The sequence below is a fragment of the Notamacropus eugenii genome, chromosome 2 (assembly GCF_028372415.1).
Source record: "Notamacropus eugenii isolate mMacEug1 chromosome 2, mMacEug1.pri_v2, whole genome shotgun sequence".
In the NCBI taxonomy this organism is placed as follows: domain Eukaryota; kingdom Metazoa; phylum Chordata; class Mammalia; order Diprotodontia; family Macropodidae; genus Notamacropus; species Notamacropus eugenii.
In genome coordinates this window covers 461,876,694-461,890,184 of record NC_092873.1, presented here as the reverse complement: position 1 = coordinate 461,890,184, position 13,491 = coordinate 461,876,694, and the positions used below count along the sequence as shown (strand labels likewise).

Here is a 13,491-nt window from a genome sequence, read left to right as displayed (position 1 = left end):
TTTTCTCAACTGATGGTCTGTAGGGATTAAGAACCTAAAGGGAGATCAGAGAATCATTGAAGTTCCACAGCTGGAAAGGGACTTCAGCTACTCCAACTCATTCTCACATTCTTTCTCTGTGTCTCTCTATCTATCTTTGTCTCTTCCTTCCCCCCTCCTTCTCTCTCTCTCTCTCCTCTCTCCCTCTTTCTGTCTCTCTTTTCTCTCTTCCCCCTCCTTTCTCTATTTCTATATCCTCTCCCTCTCTTGTCTCTCCTCCCCATCTTTCCCCTCTTCTCTCCTCTTCTTTCCTCTCCCTCTCTCTCCTCTTCCTTTGTCTTCTCCCCTTCTCTGTCTCCTCTCTCTCTCTCTTTTCTTCTCCTTCTCTCTATCTTCTCTCCTCTCCCTTCTTTCCCCTCCTATCTCTCTTTTCTTCTTTCCTCTCTTTCTGTCTCTTCTCTCTTTGTCTTCTCTCTTCCCCCTTTCTCTCCCCTCCCCCCTCCTCACCCTCTCTTTGTTTCCTCTCCTTTCACCTTTCTTGTCTTTTCTCTTCCCCCTCTTCTCCTTCCTCTTTCTCTCCCTTTCTCTCTCTGTCTGTCTGTCTCTGTCTCTCTCCTCTTTGTCTTTGCCCCCCTCCTCTTCCCATCTCTTGATGATTTGGGAATTTGAGATACAGCAAATTCTAATTGCAAATAATTCTTTACTCCCCCAGTGTGGATGCTCTGCAGTACAATCAGAGAAACCTCAGGATAACCGATTCAGGCACACGGACACTAGAAAGTCTTTCTGGAGCTTATCGTTATAGACATCTCCTTCAGTGACCTTCTCGTGCTTCAACTGGTCCTTGTGTCCTCCCCCATAGCAACAAATCATCTCCCAAATGATCTGCCTACATGTATATATACACAAACTGGACAGACTATCCTGAGACTGACCTGAATGACTGGGACTCCAGGAATGCAAGCCACTTATACAAATGGAGAAGCAGGGAGGGAACCCTAGACAACTCTGGCTCAGGAAGGCTCCCATCGTCCCAGCTTGAAGTAAACATAACACCACTTAGACATACTTCAAAGCCCATGGCGGCAAGCCAGAATGAGTGGCCTGGACACTCCACACACCACTGGTAAGGATTTGCACCTTTTGTTGGTTTTTCTTCACTGGCTGATGATTGGTTTGCATGGGAAATCAATGGTCATTGGATTTTCCTCCTTCCTGCATTTGTTGAGGGTTGGTGGGCGCAGGGGGATGTTCAAAGTTTAGCTTTACTTTGCAGTCCAGAAATCATTTGGAGCCATTTTAAGAAAAACACCATAGATTTCCCTTCTGCATTTAAGGCTTGCACTTCACAACAATTTTGTGATGTAGTTAGTGGAAGCATTAATATCCTCGTTGTACCAATGAGGAAATAGGATTTGAGCAATTGAGAGATTTTCCCATGACCATGTCACTGTTCAGTCATTTCAGTCTAACTCTTCATGACCCCATTTTGGAGGTTTTCTTGGCAAAGATATTGAAGTGGTTTGCTAATTCCTTCTCTAGCTCATTTTACAGATGAGGAAATTGAGGCCAACAGGGATAAGTGACTTGCCCAGAGTCAAAAAGCAAGTAAGTGTCTGAGGCCAGATTAGAACTCACAAAGATTCCTGACTCCAGGATAGATGCTCTATCCGTGGCACCATCTAACTGCCCTTCCTATGACCATACAACTAATCAATGCCTAAGGTAGAATTGGCAGTCACATTTTCTGGCTCCAAGTTCCTCATCCTTTCTATTAGGACAAATTGTCTCTTGACAGAATGCAGGATCAGGTGGAGGCAAAGGCACTATAAGAGAATAAACCCTAAATGGTTCAGGATTCCAGGAGACAAAGCCCATGCTTTACTGTGGGGGAGGGGAGGGAGAGAGGAAATACTAGTGTCAATATACATCACTAGACCTACATGATCTGAATGGATATAGCATGATCTAGCACTATTAACACTGGCACTTTGCTTTACTGGAAACTAGATCGAAGACAGCAAGGCTCTTCAGTTCATTCATTCTATTCCCCTCCTTCTGGGCAGTGTCTGTTGAAATTACCCCAAGTCTACTAATGGATAATTTGTTTAGCAAGCAGAAATGATGAGACCAAACGAATGATGACAAGATATGAGGTTGGATATAAGGATTCTCCTGCCTGCCTGAGAGTGAGCAAAGGCCACCTACCTGAGGAGAGGTTTCTTCAGGCTCTTGGAGCTATAGGGTACCTTAAAGGCCATTTAGTTCAACCTATTCATTTTACAGATGAAGAAAGTGAAGCCCAAAGAGATGTTCAAGTGACTTGTCCAAGGTCACACGGGTATTATATAACAGGTCTTCTAGACTCCAAATTCAGCAATCTCACCATTGTATCAAACAGTCATACTTACCTGCTCTTTGTGGAACTGACAATGGACATGGGATGGTTGATGTCATCCTTCACCACCAAGATATTATTCTGGGAATAGAGCAGAGAAAGTGGGTTGTTGACCACTTGGCTCAAGTACCTCCAGTTTCCCTATCCTCCTGAGCTCTAGGTTATTTGGAAGATGAACATTGGGATTAGGGTAGAGACTAGGCCTGCCCTCCTTAAAAAGCTCACCTTGTACTTGCGGAGTATTGAGGAATGGTTCATGATCTGGTCTGTGTCTGCAGCATCTCGAGGTACCACCACAATGCCAAAGTCACCAACAATCACCTCCATCTGAAGCAATACAAGGAAGGGAAGAAGGAAGGAAGGAAGGAAGGAGGGAGTGAAGGAAGAAGGAAATAAAGGAAGAAGAAAAGGAAGAAGGAAGGAAGAAAGAAAGGAAGGAGGGGGAAGGAAGGAAATTTTTATTTTTAGTTCACTTTAATTATATTTTCAGTTCTAAATTCTTTCCCTCTCCCCCCCTCCTCCACCCATTAAGAATGCAAGAAAGATAAAACCCATTACAAATATATATAGTTATGGCAAACAAATTTCCTCATTAGCTATGTCCAAATAAATAAATAAATGGATAAAAAATATAAACAAGCAGACAAATAAATAAAAAAACCAGAAAAAAGAAAGAAATGCTTTAATTTGCATTCTAAATCCGTCAGCTCCCTATTTGGAGATGAACAGCATGAAACCAGCATTCATGAAGTGCCTGCTATGTGCTAGGCACTGTGCCTTACAAGTATAATTTTCCATATTTTATAGTTAAGGAAAGTGAGTACCTTGGAGAAGACGAATGCCTCCTTCCTCCCATGCCCTTTCCAGGTGGGGTAATACTCTCATTGGACCACAGGAGCATAGAGGTAGGGCTGGAAAGGACTTAACAGCCATCTAGTGGTCCCACCCATTCATTTTAGAGCAAAAGAAACTGATGCTCACCAAAGTTGTGACTAGCTCATAGGAAAGAAGTGGAAGAGCCAGGATTTGAACCCAGGTCTTCTGACTCCAAGATGATGAAGAACCTTGAGATCATTCCACACATAATATTAGTGGAAGGAGTTGGAGACATTTAGCCAAAAGAGGAGACTTCTCTATATAAATAGTTGTCTTCTCACCCAGGCTGAGATCAGGGAGTTGGTTCTAAGAAGACTAATCTAAATAATCTGAGTCTTCCATAAAATGGAGTAATGGGGTTGAGCAGAGTATGAGCAACAGATCACTCACCTCTTAAGATCTCTGAGTCCCATGCCCAACATGTGATAGAAGAAAAAAAAACCAGGCTCTGGAGTCAGTAGATATAGATTCATATTTTGGCCCAGTCTTGGGCAAGTCACTTAAACTTCATGTGCCTCAGTTTCCTCATCCATAAAATGAGTAAGAAGGAAGATAAAACGGAGGACTGAGAAGTCCCTGAGCTCTCTTGCACTTCTAGGTCTCGGATTCTTTGATCCTCCTTGTCAAGTCCATGAGGAGCAGGGGAAACATATTCAGACTCCCTCAACAAGGAGAGGTCACTACTTAGGGGCCATATGCCCAGAGGGTTGAAAGGTTATCTGCCCTGTGTTAGGGATCAGGCGGCATGTTGCATGCAAAAGCACTTTGAAAAGTATAAATCCTTATATAAATTTAGTTCAATCCAATCTAATGAATATTTATTAAATCCCTACTATGTGCCAGGCACTGTACTTAGAGCTTTACACATATTATCTCCTTTGCTCCTCACAATAACCCTGGGAGGTGGATGCTATTATTATCCCCATTTTACAGATGAGAAAACTAAGGCAAACAGAGGGTTAAGTGACTTGCCCAGGGTCACACAACTACTAAGCATCTGAGGCGGCCCTCAGTTCTTCCTGACTTCAAGCCCAGAACTCTGTTCACTGCCATCATCTAACTTCCTACTTAGGGTCAGGACACATATAAGACAAAAATGAATCATTTCCTGTCTCCAAGGAACTTTCATTCTACTGGAGGGGTTGAAGCATATGCAAAAAAGGATAAAGACAAAGCAGATTCAAAGTAATGTAAGCTAGTTTTAAGAGGGAGAAACCCCCAAGGAGTAAGGGTTGGGGGCAGGTAAGGCTTCACGTAAGGAGAAGCTAGAGACTCTTAAGTGGTGGGTCGTGTTCCAGATGTGTAAGGGGGTATCAGAAATATGGAGATCACATCCATGCACTGTCTACTCCAGCAATTGCCTAGTCCCCCCTGCAAATGACATCTCCTTATTTGCAAAGGATCCTCAAAGATCACACAAAGGAAACAACAGGAAAAGGGAAAGGATTAGTCTCTAAAATGAGTGATGTGAGTCCCTGTGGGGAGTTGGGGTTGGTACAAAGGGGACCAAAGGAGGCTTTGTGGGATCACGACCACAAGCACCACTGTTGAGGGAGCCCTCTCCATGAACGACCTCCAGAGACCTCCTTCTAAGCCCTTCAGTGACCCAGAGCTCTGTGTGTGTCCCCATACATGACCATGGGTCTAGATGAGGACATGTGGGGGAGGGGGGCTGAAGGAAGGCTGTTGTTAGGGATCTCTGTCAATCTTTACCCTTCATCTCACAGCTCTAGCAACCAAAGTGGGGAACGAAACAGTGACCTAGCTGTCCCAACTGTATCTCAATACCTTTTCTCAACGTATAGGCTTTTATTGATGTGTGAGAGGCCTTGTGCTAAGCTCTTTGATGGATGAAACAGAACTGGGAACAGATTGAAGATAAAGAAGGCACACTTTGGCTACAGGGAATTCTTGAAGGGAGGAGCGAAGGGGAGGTTTGAGATCGAACACAAGCTGGCCTTCTGCCAGCAACAGTCACAGGAGGATCTGTGCAAAGTTGAACTGGTTTTTTAGAACCATGTGCATAAGGAATAATTTTAGAGTAGGGAGTGAATGTAGAGATTGGGAGGACTGGAGGAAGATCTATCTCTTTCCATTATTCTGAAGATCCTATGGAGAATGGATAAATGCTATTGAACTGGGGGATGTGGAAAACATATATAAGTATATATGTGTCTATCTAATGTATTACACACACACACAAAACCCATGAGTGACAGACCTTGACCTTTGCAGATGTACAGCTTAGGTTCAACATAGTATTATCTAGTTGCTTCAGGCAACTCATAAAACCATAAACAAAATGAGTTTACACATAAACACAAGGCGGTAAAGTGAACCGAGCGCTGAGCTCAAGGTCAGAGAAACCTGGATTAAAATCCTTCCTATGACACTTTCTAGATATGTGATTCTGGGCAAGCCAGATGCCAACTGTGTGCCTCTAGCATTCTCCCTAGGACTTATCTACTAAGTTATAGGTGAGTTGCAATCTGCTCCATGGATGGAGTTTCCCACTGCAGGTGAGAATTGGAGCGTTGTTTGTTCAGTTGTTTCAGTCCTGTCTGACTGAATCATTTGGAGTTTTCTTTGCAAAGAGACTGGAGTGGTTTGTCATTTCCTTCTCCAGTTCATTTTACAGATGAGGAAAATGAAGAAAACAAAGTTAAATGACTTGCCCAGGGTCACATAGCCAGTAAGTGACTGAGGTCAGATTTGAACTCAGGGAGATGAAACTTCTTGACACTAGACCCAGCATTCTATGCACTATGGTGCTACCTGGCTTCCCCATTGGAGTGTAGGTGAACACATTCATTTGTACAACTCATTCCTACGTCCAAGCCATCTGAAGAGAAACCTTATACAGCCTCGCTATTGAGATCTTTTGAAATAGAGAGATACTTAGTGTGCAGGTTTAGCCCATGGTTTCACTAAGAGTCTATATAGATGATGGATTGATGGAACTAATTATGGCTGTAATTGTTTGTCCTTCATTTTTGAAGAGGGCCAATGACATCACAAGGATGATGTCTTGACTTGCAGTGAATCAGATTTAAGTGAGGCAGAGTTGCACAAAGTCATCAGCCTCACCCTCTCTTCCAGACTCATCCAAGTCCAGTGGAAACAGATTGATGGAACTTATTAGGGCACTATTTAAAATGAATATCCTTGGTTGAAGGAAAACAAGAATGCAACCACGGCGAGGGCTGCCCTGTGATGGGCTGGTTTTAATTGTTGCTTCCCATTAAGACTTTAATGATTTAAGGGACTTATTAACACGTTGGAGGTTTCCTTGGCTCAGCAGCAGATCAAGATGGTGCTACTAGATGGTACAATGGGTAAGAGCCCTGAAAGGAAGGCTGTTGTTGGGGATTCTGTTAACCTTTATCTTTCATCTTATAGCTCTAGCAACCAAAGTAGGGAAGGGAAGAGCCCCCTAGTGATCTCAATTATATCTCAGTACCTTTCCTCAGGTAGTCAGCAAGACCTGAGTTCAAATCCTTCCTTAATCACTAATTTGTGACCCTGGGCAAGTCACTTAACCACTTAGCCTCAGTTTCTTCATCTATAAAATGGGAATAATCTACAGAAACCAATTTTTATATGCGCACATATAAATGTTTTTATAATGTTTAATATATAAAATAAGCATATTTATAAAATTTTATATGTGCATATATAAATGTATGATGTTTTATATATCTATAAAAACCTATATATATAAATAGATAAATGTATATATACATAGGAAAAAAATGGGGATCATCATGGAACCTTAGGGGGTTACTAGTCTAACACTCATTTTATAGATGAGGAAACAGGCTTAGAGAGTCTGTGACTTTACCAGGGCCATAACATAATGATAATGATAACAATAATAATATTAGCAGCAAAATTTATAAAGTTCTTTAAGATTTTAAGGCATTTAACACGTTACCTGCTTCATTCATAGGTGCTAAACTGGAATTCTAACCCATGTCCTTGGACCCCAAATCCAGCGTTCTTTTCATTGCATGGTGCTGCCTCCCATACAGTGATCTACCTGTGACTGGGGGAGGGTGTGTGTGTGTAAGGTGATTTCTGTGTCATTGAGGCAAGGTCCGCTCTGTGCAAGGCATGAATTAGAGCTACAGAGAAAGCCTGGTCTACCCCTAACACACCAGTAAGGTCTCTGAAGTTTACAGGTTGGGAGGTCCCAGCACCCTTAAGTAGATCAAACTCGCCTCGATTCATGGATTAACTTGAACAATTAGTCCACAGGGATTTATTGCAGACCCACAAGGTGCATAGCTCCATGGGAGGAATTTGTCTTGAGAGCATTGGAGGCATCAGCTGGGCAAGGTTTATCCTAATCTCATTCTTAGCTAGAGGGTAAAGTACATAATAATAGCTAGCATTTCTATAGCTCTTTAAGGTTTGCAAAATGCTTCACTAGCATGCTCCTCCCAGGGCTAATCTCTAGGAGAGAACTGTTTGTAGTCTCTGCACTCAAGAACTCAGTTACTTTTGCTTCTGAACCTGTGGCCAATCACCTGCAAGGTTGGTTCTCCCCACTGAGGTCAGACTTGGTTCTTGGTGTACTACAGGAGGCATTAGCTGGGTCGTGGCTATTGCATATGAAGACTGCACTAAGACCATGGAGTTACCCAAAGCTGGACACCCTTGAGTTTACCAACATCAATCCATGCATTCTTCTGTTCCTCAGCTCCCTCCTTTTCCTCTGTGCCCCTCAAAGAGACTTACAATTGCCTGTCTCAACAGTTCCCACTGACTGCTACTTATTCGAGATATTTGTTCTTTGCAAGGGTGAGGGTGGGGAAGCGGGCAAAGACTTTTCTTAGTGCTCTCCCCATCCCCTTTTTGCATCCTTCGTTCTTCTCCTGATGCCCCAGTCCCTGCTGTGTTACCCTAACCAATATCTTATTCCCACAGGGCTTCGCCCTCAACTATTTATAGAGATGCAATCCCCGGCTCCCACCTGCTGTGGTAAATCGCTTAATTTGATCCAACCTCATTTTCCTCACCTCTAAAATGAGCTAGCATGTGTAAAAACATTTTGCAAACCTTAAAGAGCCAGGTAAGCGCTATTGAGCTATTATTTTCATAAAATGGGGTTGCTAACGCTTGTAATAACTACTTCACAGTGCACTTGTGAGGAGAGCTCTTTGTAAGCTGTCGTGCGCCATGAAATGGTGGCTATTATATCTGTATTTTCTATTGGGGATGGAGGTTATTTGCAAAGGAATAAGCCTCTCCTGGTGGAATTTCAGGGACCAAGGCAGGCAGGAAGGGGAGATATTTTAGAGGCATGAGTTGTTATCATTGGCCTGCGCATAATGCCATTTATTCTGCTTTCATTCTAGCCTGGAAGTAAGGGATAGCAAGAGGGAGAGGTGGGAGTGGGGGTGGGGAGGAGGAGGATAATAATATACACACAGAGTGGGGGGGGGAGTGAAGAGGAGAAACAAGTGGGATGGGGCAAAGGAAGAGGATGGGGAGAGGGGCAAGAAGAAGAGGAGGAGAGGAAGGAGGAGAGAGATAAGAGGGAGGAAGGAGAGAAAGGCAAAGAGACACAGATAAAACTCAAAGAGACGGAGTGAGGGAGAGAGACAGAGAGAGACAGAAAGACAGAGACAGAGACAGAGAGATGGGGGTGGGAGGGGAGGGAGAAGAGCATGCTTTAACGACACAAAGTGTTTTCTATTCATTATCTCATTTGATTATCACAACCACTTTTCTTGAGTGAGTGCCACAGATGTGATTATGGTGATTTTACACATACGGAGACTGCTGTTCAAAGAGATATGATTTCCCCAGAGTCAGACAACTGGTAAGTACTGTCAGGGACAGGACTCGGAACCAGAATGCTTTGTTACTCCACCAAGCCTTGTTCAGGAGAAACCAGGTAAACTTCTTGCTCACCTTGAAGGATAGGGGGATGTCTCATCTGTACCTAAGTAAATGGGGGGAATCATGGAGGTAACAGTGGTTAGTGGGTGCTTTGGTTGGACTGAAAATTGAAGGGAGCTTTGATCTTTCTCTCTCCGCCAGCCTGATGCTGACTCAGTACTTATAGAGGTGCACACCTGGAGTGAATCAGGTCTTCCTTCCCTCCGTTCCCCTCAGCCAGAGGCCTCTACAGAATGAACATGTCATACCCCCTGCTCACTGAGTGGAAGCAGACATTTTAAGAAGGCCCGACAGTTCCCCATATCAATAAGATCATCAGTCTGGTACTTATCTCCAGTGTCTAGTGTGGTCTCTGGCATGCATTGGTTGCTTAATAAATGCTTATTCAATCAATTTGAGGTGGCAGCATGGTAGAGAAGAAAGAATACTGATTCTGGAGTCGAAGAACATATCACTTACTAGGGGTCTGATCTGGGAAAGTCACTTAATTTTGAGGGGGTCAGTTTTCTCATCTGAATGATGGGGTTGGACTACAAGGAATGGGGAACCTACAGCCTTGAGGCCAGAGGTGGTCCTCTAGCTCCTGAAGTGCAGCCTTTTGATTGAATCCAATGGCTTTGAGCCTGCAGGTTCCCCTCCCCTGGACTACTACTGCCTGAGGTCCCCTGGTTGTCTACATTAATGCCCTGATTTGTTCTCTCCTTAGCTCAATTCACAGCAATCCAGAGGCCTCCATAGAGTGCTGGTTGTACAGACATACCCCGCCAAAGCGTTAACTGTGGCCCTTCCTCTGAGAGCAGATTTCACTGGATTGGTTTGACAATGATAAGACAATTTCTCATTTGGATCCTAGCACCCCACCTACTATATTACTGCTGCCCAGTCTTTTAGGAACCCTTCCCCCAACCCCCACTCCCCCAAAAGAATCCTTCCTATGACAGATTCAAAATCATCCATCATATATTCTACTTTAGTCATTTTCCTAGGGGCAAGAGGAAGGCCAGAAGTTATGTTTGCCCCCAGGAGGGGCCATCTAGGGATGCTGTTGTTTGTCCTTTCTTCTCAAAGAGGACCATGACATCAGGAAGGTGATACCACAACTTGCAAGTGAATTGGATTTAAGTGGGGGAGGACTGTACAAGGTCACCAGTCTCACTTTCTCCTCCAGAGCCATCTGGATCCAGTGGCCAGATTTTCATCAGGATGACTGGAGAAAGCCCTAGATGCAGTGGGCGACTTTGGCCTTTTTGAGTTAAGGTCTTTCCCGGGCAATGCCAATTTACTTATTAAGGTTAGATAAAAAATCCATCTGGAAGGGGAAGACCCTCAGAGTTGCTGGACAAAACAGAAACAATTGCTATTTACACTCACCCTGAACCATCAGAATCCAGACCAGGCTTGGGCTGGGACCCACTGGCTATTGAATGAGAGCCAGAGTGATCTGGGTTTAAGGCATGGTCCTTAAGAAAGAAATCTAGCCCATAATCCCCAAGATATCTTTCAAGGTTTCAGCAATCAAAATTTATATTCTTTTGTCCAGGTGTGTTAGGGACTTATTCTATCCACACCTAAATGTAACCTCTTTATTCTCCCCTTGTCCAAAATGGAGGTGAGGAATGTGGGGGGGGGGAGGGTGGCTCTCAACTACGCACCTGTGGTGGGAATGAGAGAGAAGAACCAGATCTATGGTGTAATCTGGGAAGGATCAAGCAGCCCAATTATCAGCTAGGTGACACAGAAGATAGAGTGACAGGCCTATACCCAGGAAGACTTGAGTTCAAATTTGACCTCAAGCATTTACTAGCTGTGTGACTCTGGGCAAATCATTTAACCTGTTCCCTCATCTATAAAATAGTGATAATGACAGAATAATTGTAAAGTACTTAGGATATATTAAGGGCCATATAAATGTGTTAGCTATTATTATATTATTATTTTTCTTATTATTATCCCTTTGGGGAGGTAGACTGTCAGATCTCATTTTGATGGAATTTGAGGAAGATTTATATCCCACAGTGATCCTGTCTTAGCTTCCTTGACTCACATACAACCACACCCAATACTCTCTGACTAGAGCCACAGACTTTTATGGTTCTTGACAGGTTGCTCATTCCTACAAAGGTCCATTGCTACTGAGTGTGTGTGTGTGTGTGTGTGTGTGTGTGTGTGTGTGTGTACTACAGGCTATTCCTGTCAGCCCAGGATGGCCAATGTCTGGGTTGCATGGTGAAATTAAAAAAAAACAATCAGCATAAGTCTTCTGAGATTCCAGGGGCTTTCAGAACGACACAAAATCCCTTCTCTCTGCTTCCTGTCCCCACCCCTAGCGCAGCCTGCCAAACCATCTCTCTGAGTCACCTAGAAGGAAGGAGTACCACGAGAGCAGAAGCAGCTGGGAACAAAATCTCCCCACCTCTTGACCTCTGCATTTGTCTGCATGTACACAAATGAATGGTCACTGAGTTAAGAATCCCAGAGGAATTCCTTTCCATTCCCATCAAGAACTGGAACCCCAGGGAAGAACAGGGGGATTCCGGGTTCATGTCACAAGCCTGATATTTTTTAAACCCTGCCCTTTCCCATGGGGAATGGAGTTCCCAGGCAGCTGGAAGCTGAGCCTCCCTCCCACCAACTAATAAGTTCACAGGAGACCTTATCAGCTCAGCTGGCTCATCCTGGGGGTGGAAGTGTCCAGCAGGTTTCCTGGCCTGAATTAAATTGTCTGAAACAAACCACACAAGCCTCAGTAGCTGAATCTTTGCCTTTACTCGTTCTGTCCTGGGGTCCTGGAATTTTTTTGGAGTGGATGGTGCCTCTGGGTTCTTCCTGTGTTTATTTCCTTTGGTTAGTCCTTGCTCTGACTTAGCTAAAGATGCAAGAATAATTAGTAGTAGTCATAATGGATATTTACCTAATGCTATAGATTTCAAAGCACTTTTCATACATTGTCTTTATTGTAGCCTTGTAACAATTCAGTGGAGTGCTACAGATGTTATTGACTCTATTTTATAGATGAGGAGTCTGCAGACTAGGGAGGTTAAGTGAATGGCCCAGGGCACCCATAAGTATCAGACGAGTTCTATCTACTATGTCCCACTGCCTCTTCTCTCCATGGGAAAGCTCTTAGCCTGTCAAGGGTTGAGGGAGAGCGTAAAGTAAGGTCAGAGAGGCAGGAGGCAATCAGATTATAGAAAGCTTTAGGTGAATACTATTTAGGCCAGAAAATTTTGTGTAATTGAAAAAGATGAAATTGAATAGGGAAAATGCAAAATAGGACACTTGGATCCAAAAATATCAACTGGGGGAGGAATGGCTAAGTAGCAATTTGTCTGAAAAAGATCTAGGGGAACATATGGGGTAATACAAGCTCAATAAGAATTGATGGCATGCCAATATAGCAGCCAAGGAAGTCAATGCAAAGTTAATCTGGATTGAGATGCATAGCTTCCAGGAACAAGACAGTGACAGTCCCACTGTGCTCTGCCTTGGGAAGACTAAGATAATATTTGTAAAGCTCTTAGCACAGTGCGCTTAATTAATGCTTGTTCCCTCCTTCCCTTCCTTACATCTGGGATGTTGTGATCCACTCTGGCCACCAATGTTTAGGAAGAATTATTATTATGCCAAACAGTGTCTAAAGTAGAGAATCCAGGATGGTGAAAAGGCCTTGAATTCTTGGTCTATTCAAGAAGAAACCAAGAATGTTCAGCCTGGAGGGGAGATTAGTGAGGACATGATATCTCTGTTCAAGTACTTGGAACAGGGATTAGACTTATACTTCTTGGTCCTCCCCAAAAAAGGCAGAACTAGGAGAATGATTGAAACTCACACAAGTTTAAGCTTAATGTAAGGCAAAATTTCTTAGCCGTGAGAACTGTCCAAGATGTGCCCTCTTAGGAGGTAAGGGCTTCTTTCTCTTTGGAGGTCTTTCCACAAAAGTTGGATGACCACTTGTCCAGTTTGTTATAGAGAAGATAGGGTTTGGACTAGAGGACCTCTAAGATCCTATCCAAGTCTATGATCCTGGGATCATATGTTACTCTGTCACAGGATTCATGATCACTAGAGTCTTGTGAGAAACTGGAGTTTTGTCCCAAGCGGTGTTGAATTGGGCTGTGACTTAATTCAATGACAAAGCTTTTGGAGTTCAAATAACAAAGAGCAAACACTGTGACCAGGATGCTGTGCCGCCTTCTCAAATCTCTTAGCTTCCTTGACTTCCTTCAAGACTTAGCCCAAGTCTCATCTTCTGCAGGAGGCTGTTTCCAATTTACCCAGCTGCTAGTGCCTTTGTTTCAGAGATTACCTTCTATCTACTCCGTATGTACCTT

General features: G+C 43.6%; 1 protein-coding gene across 2 annotated transcripts in view; it reads right to left on the bottom strand.

Moving 5' to 3' along the window:
- NMNAT2 (nicotinamide nucleotide adenylyltransferase 2) overlaps positions 1-13,491 on the bottom strand; it is a 192,854-nt gene that overhangs the window by 1,698 nt on the left and 177,665 nt on the right. For both annotated transcript variants that reach the window (XM_072648432.1, XM_072648433.1), the window contains exons 9-10: positions 2,603-2,704; positions 2,391-2,458 (exon numbers count right to left, since the gene is read on the bottom strand). In XM_072648432.1, coding sequence (XP_072504533.1) covers positions 2,391-2,458; positions 2,603-2,704 — 170 coding nt within the window. The remainder of the gene's footprint in view (positions 1-2,390; positions 2,459-2,602; positions 2,705-13,491) is intronic.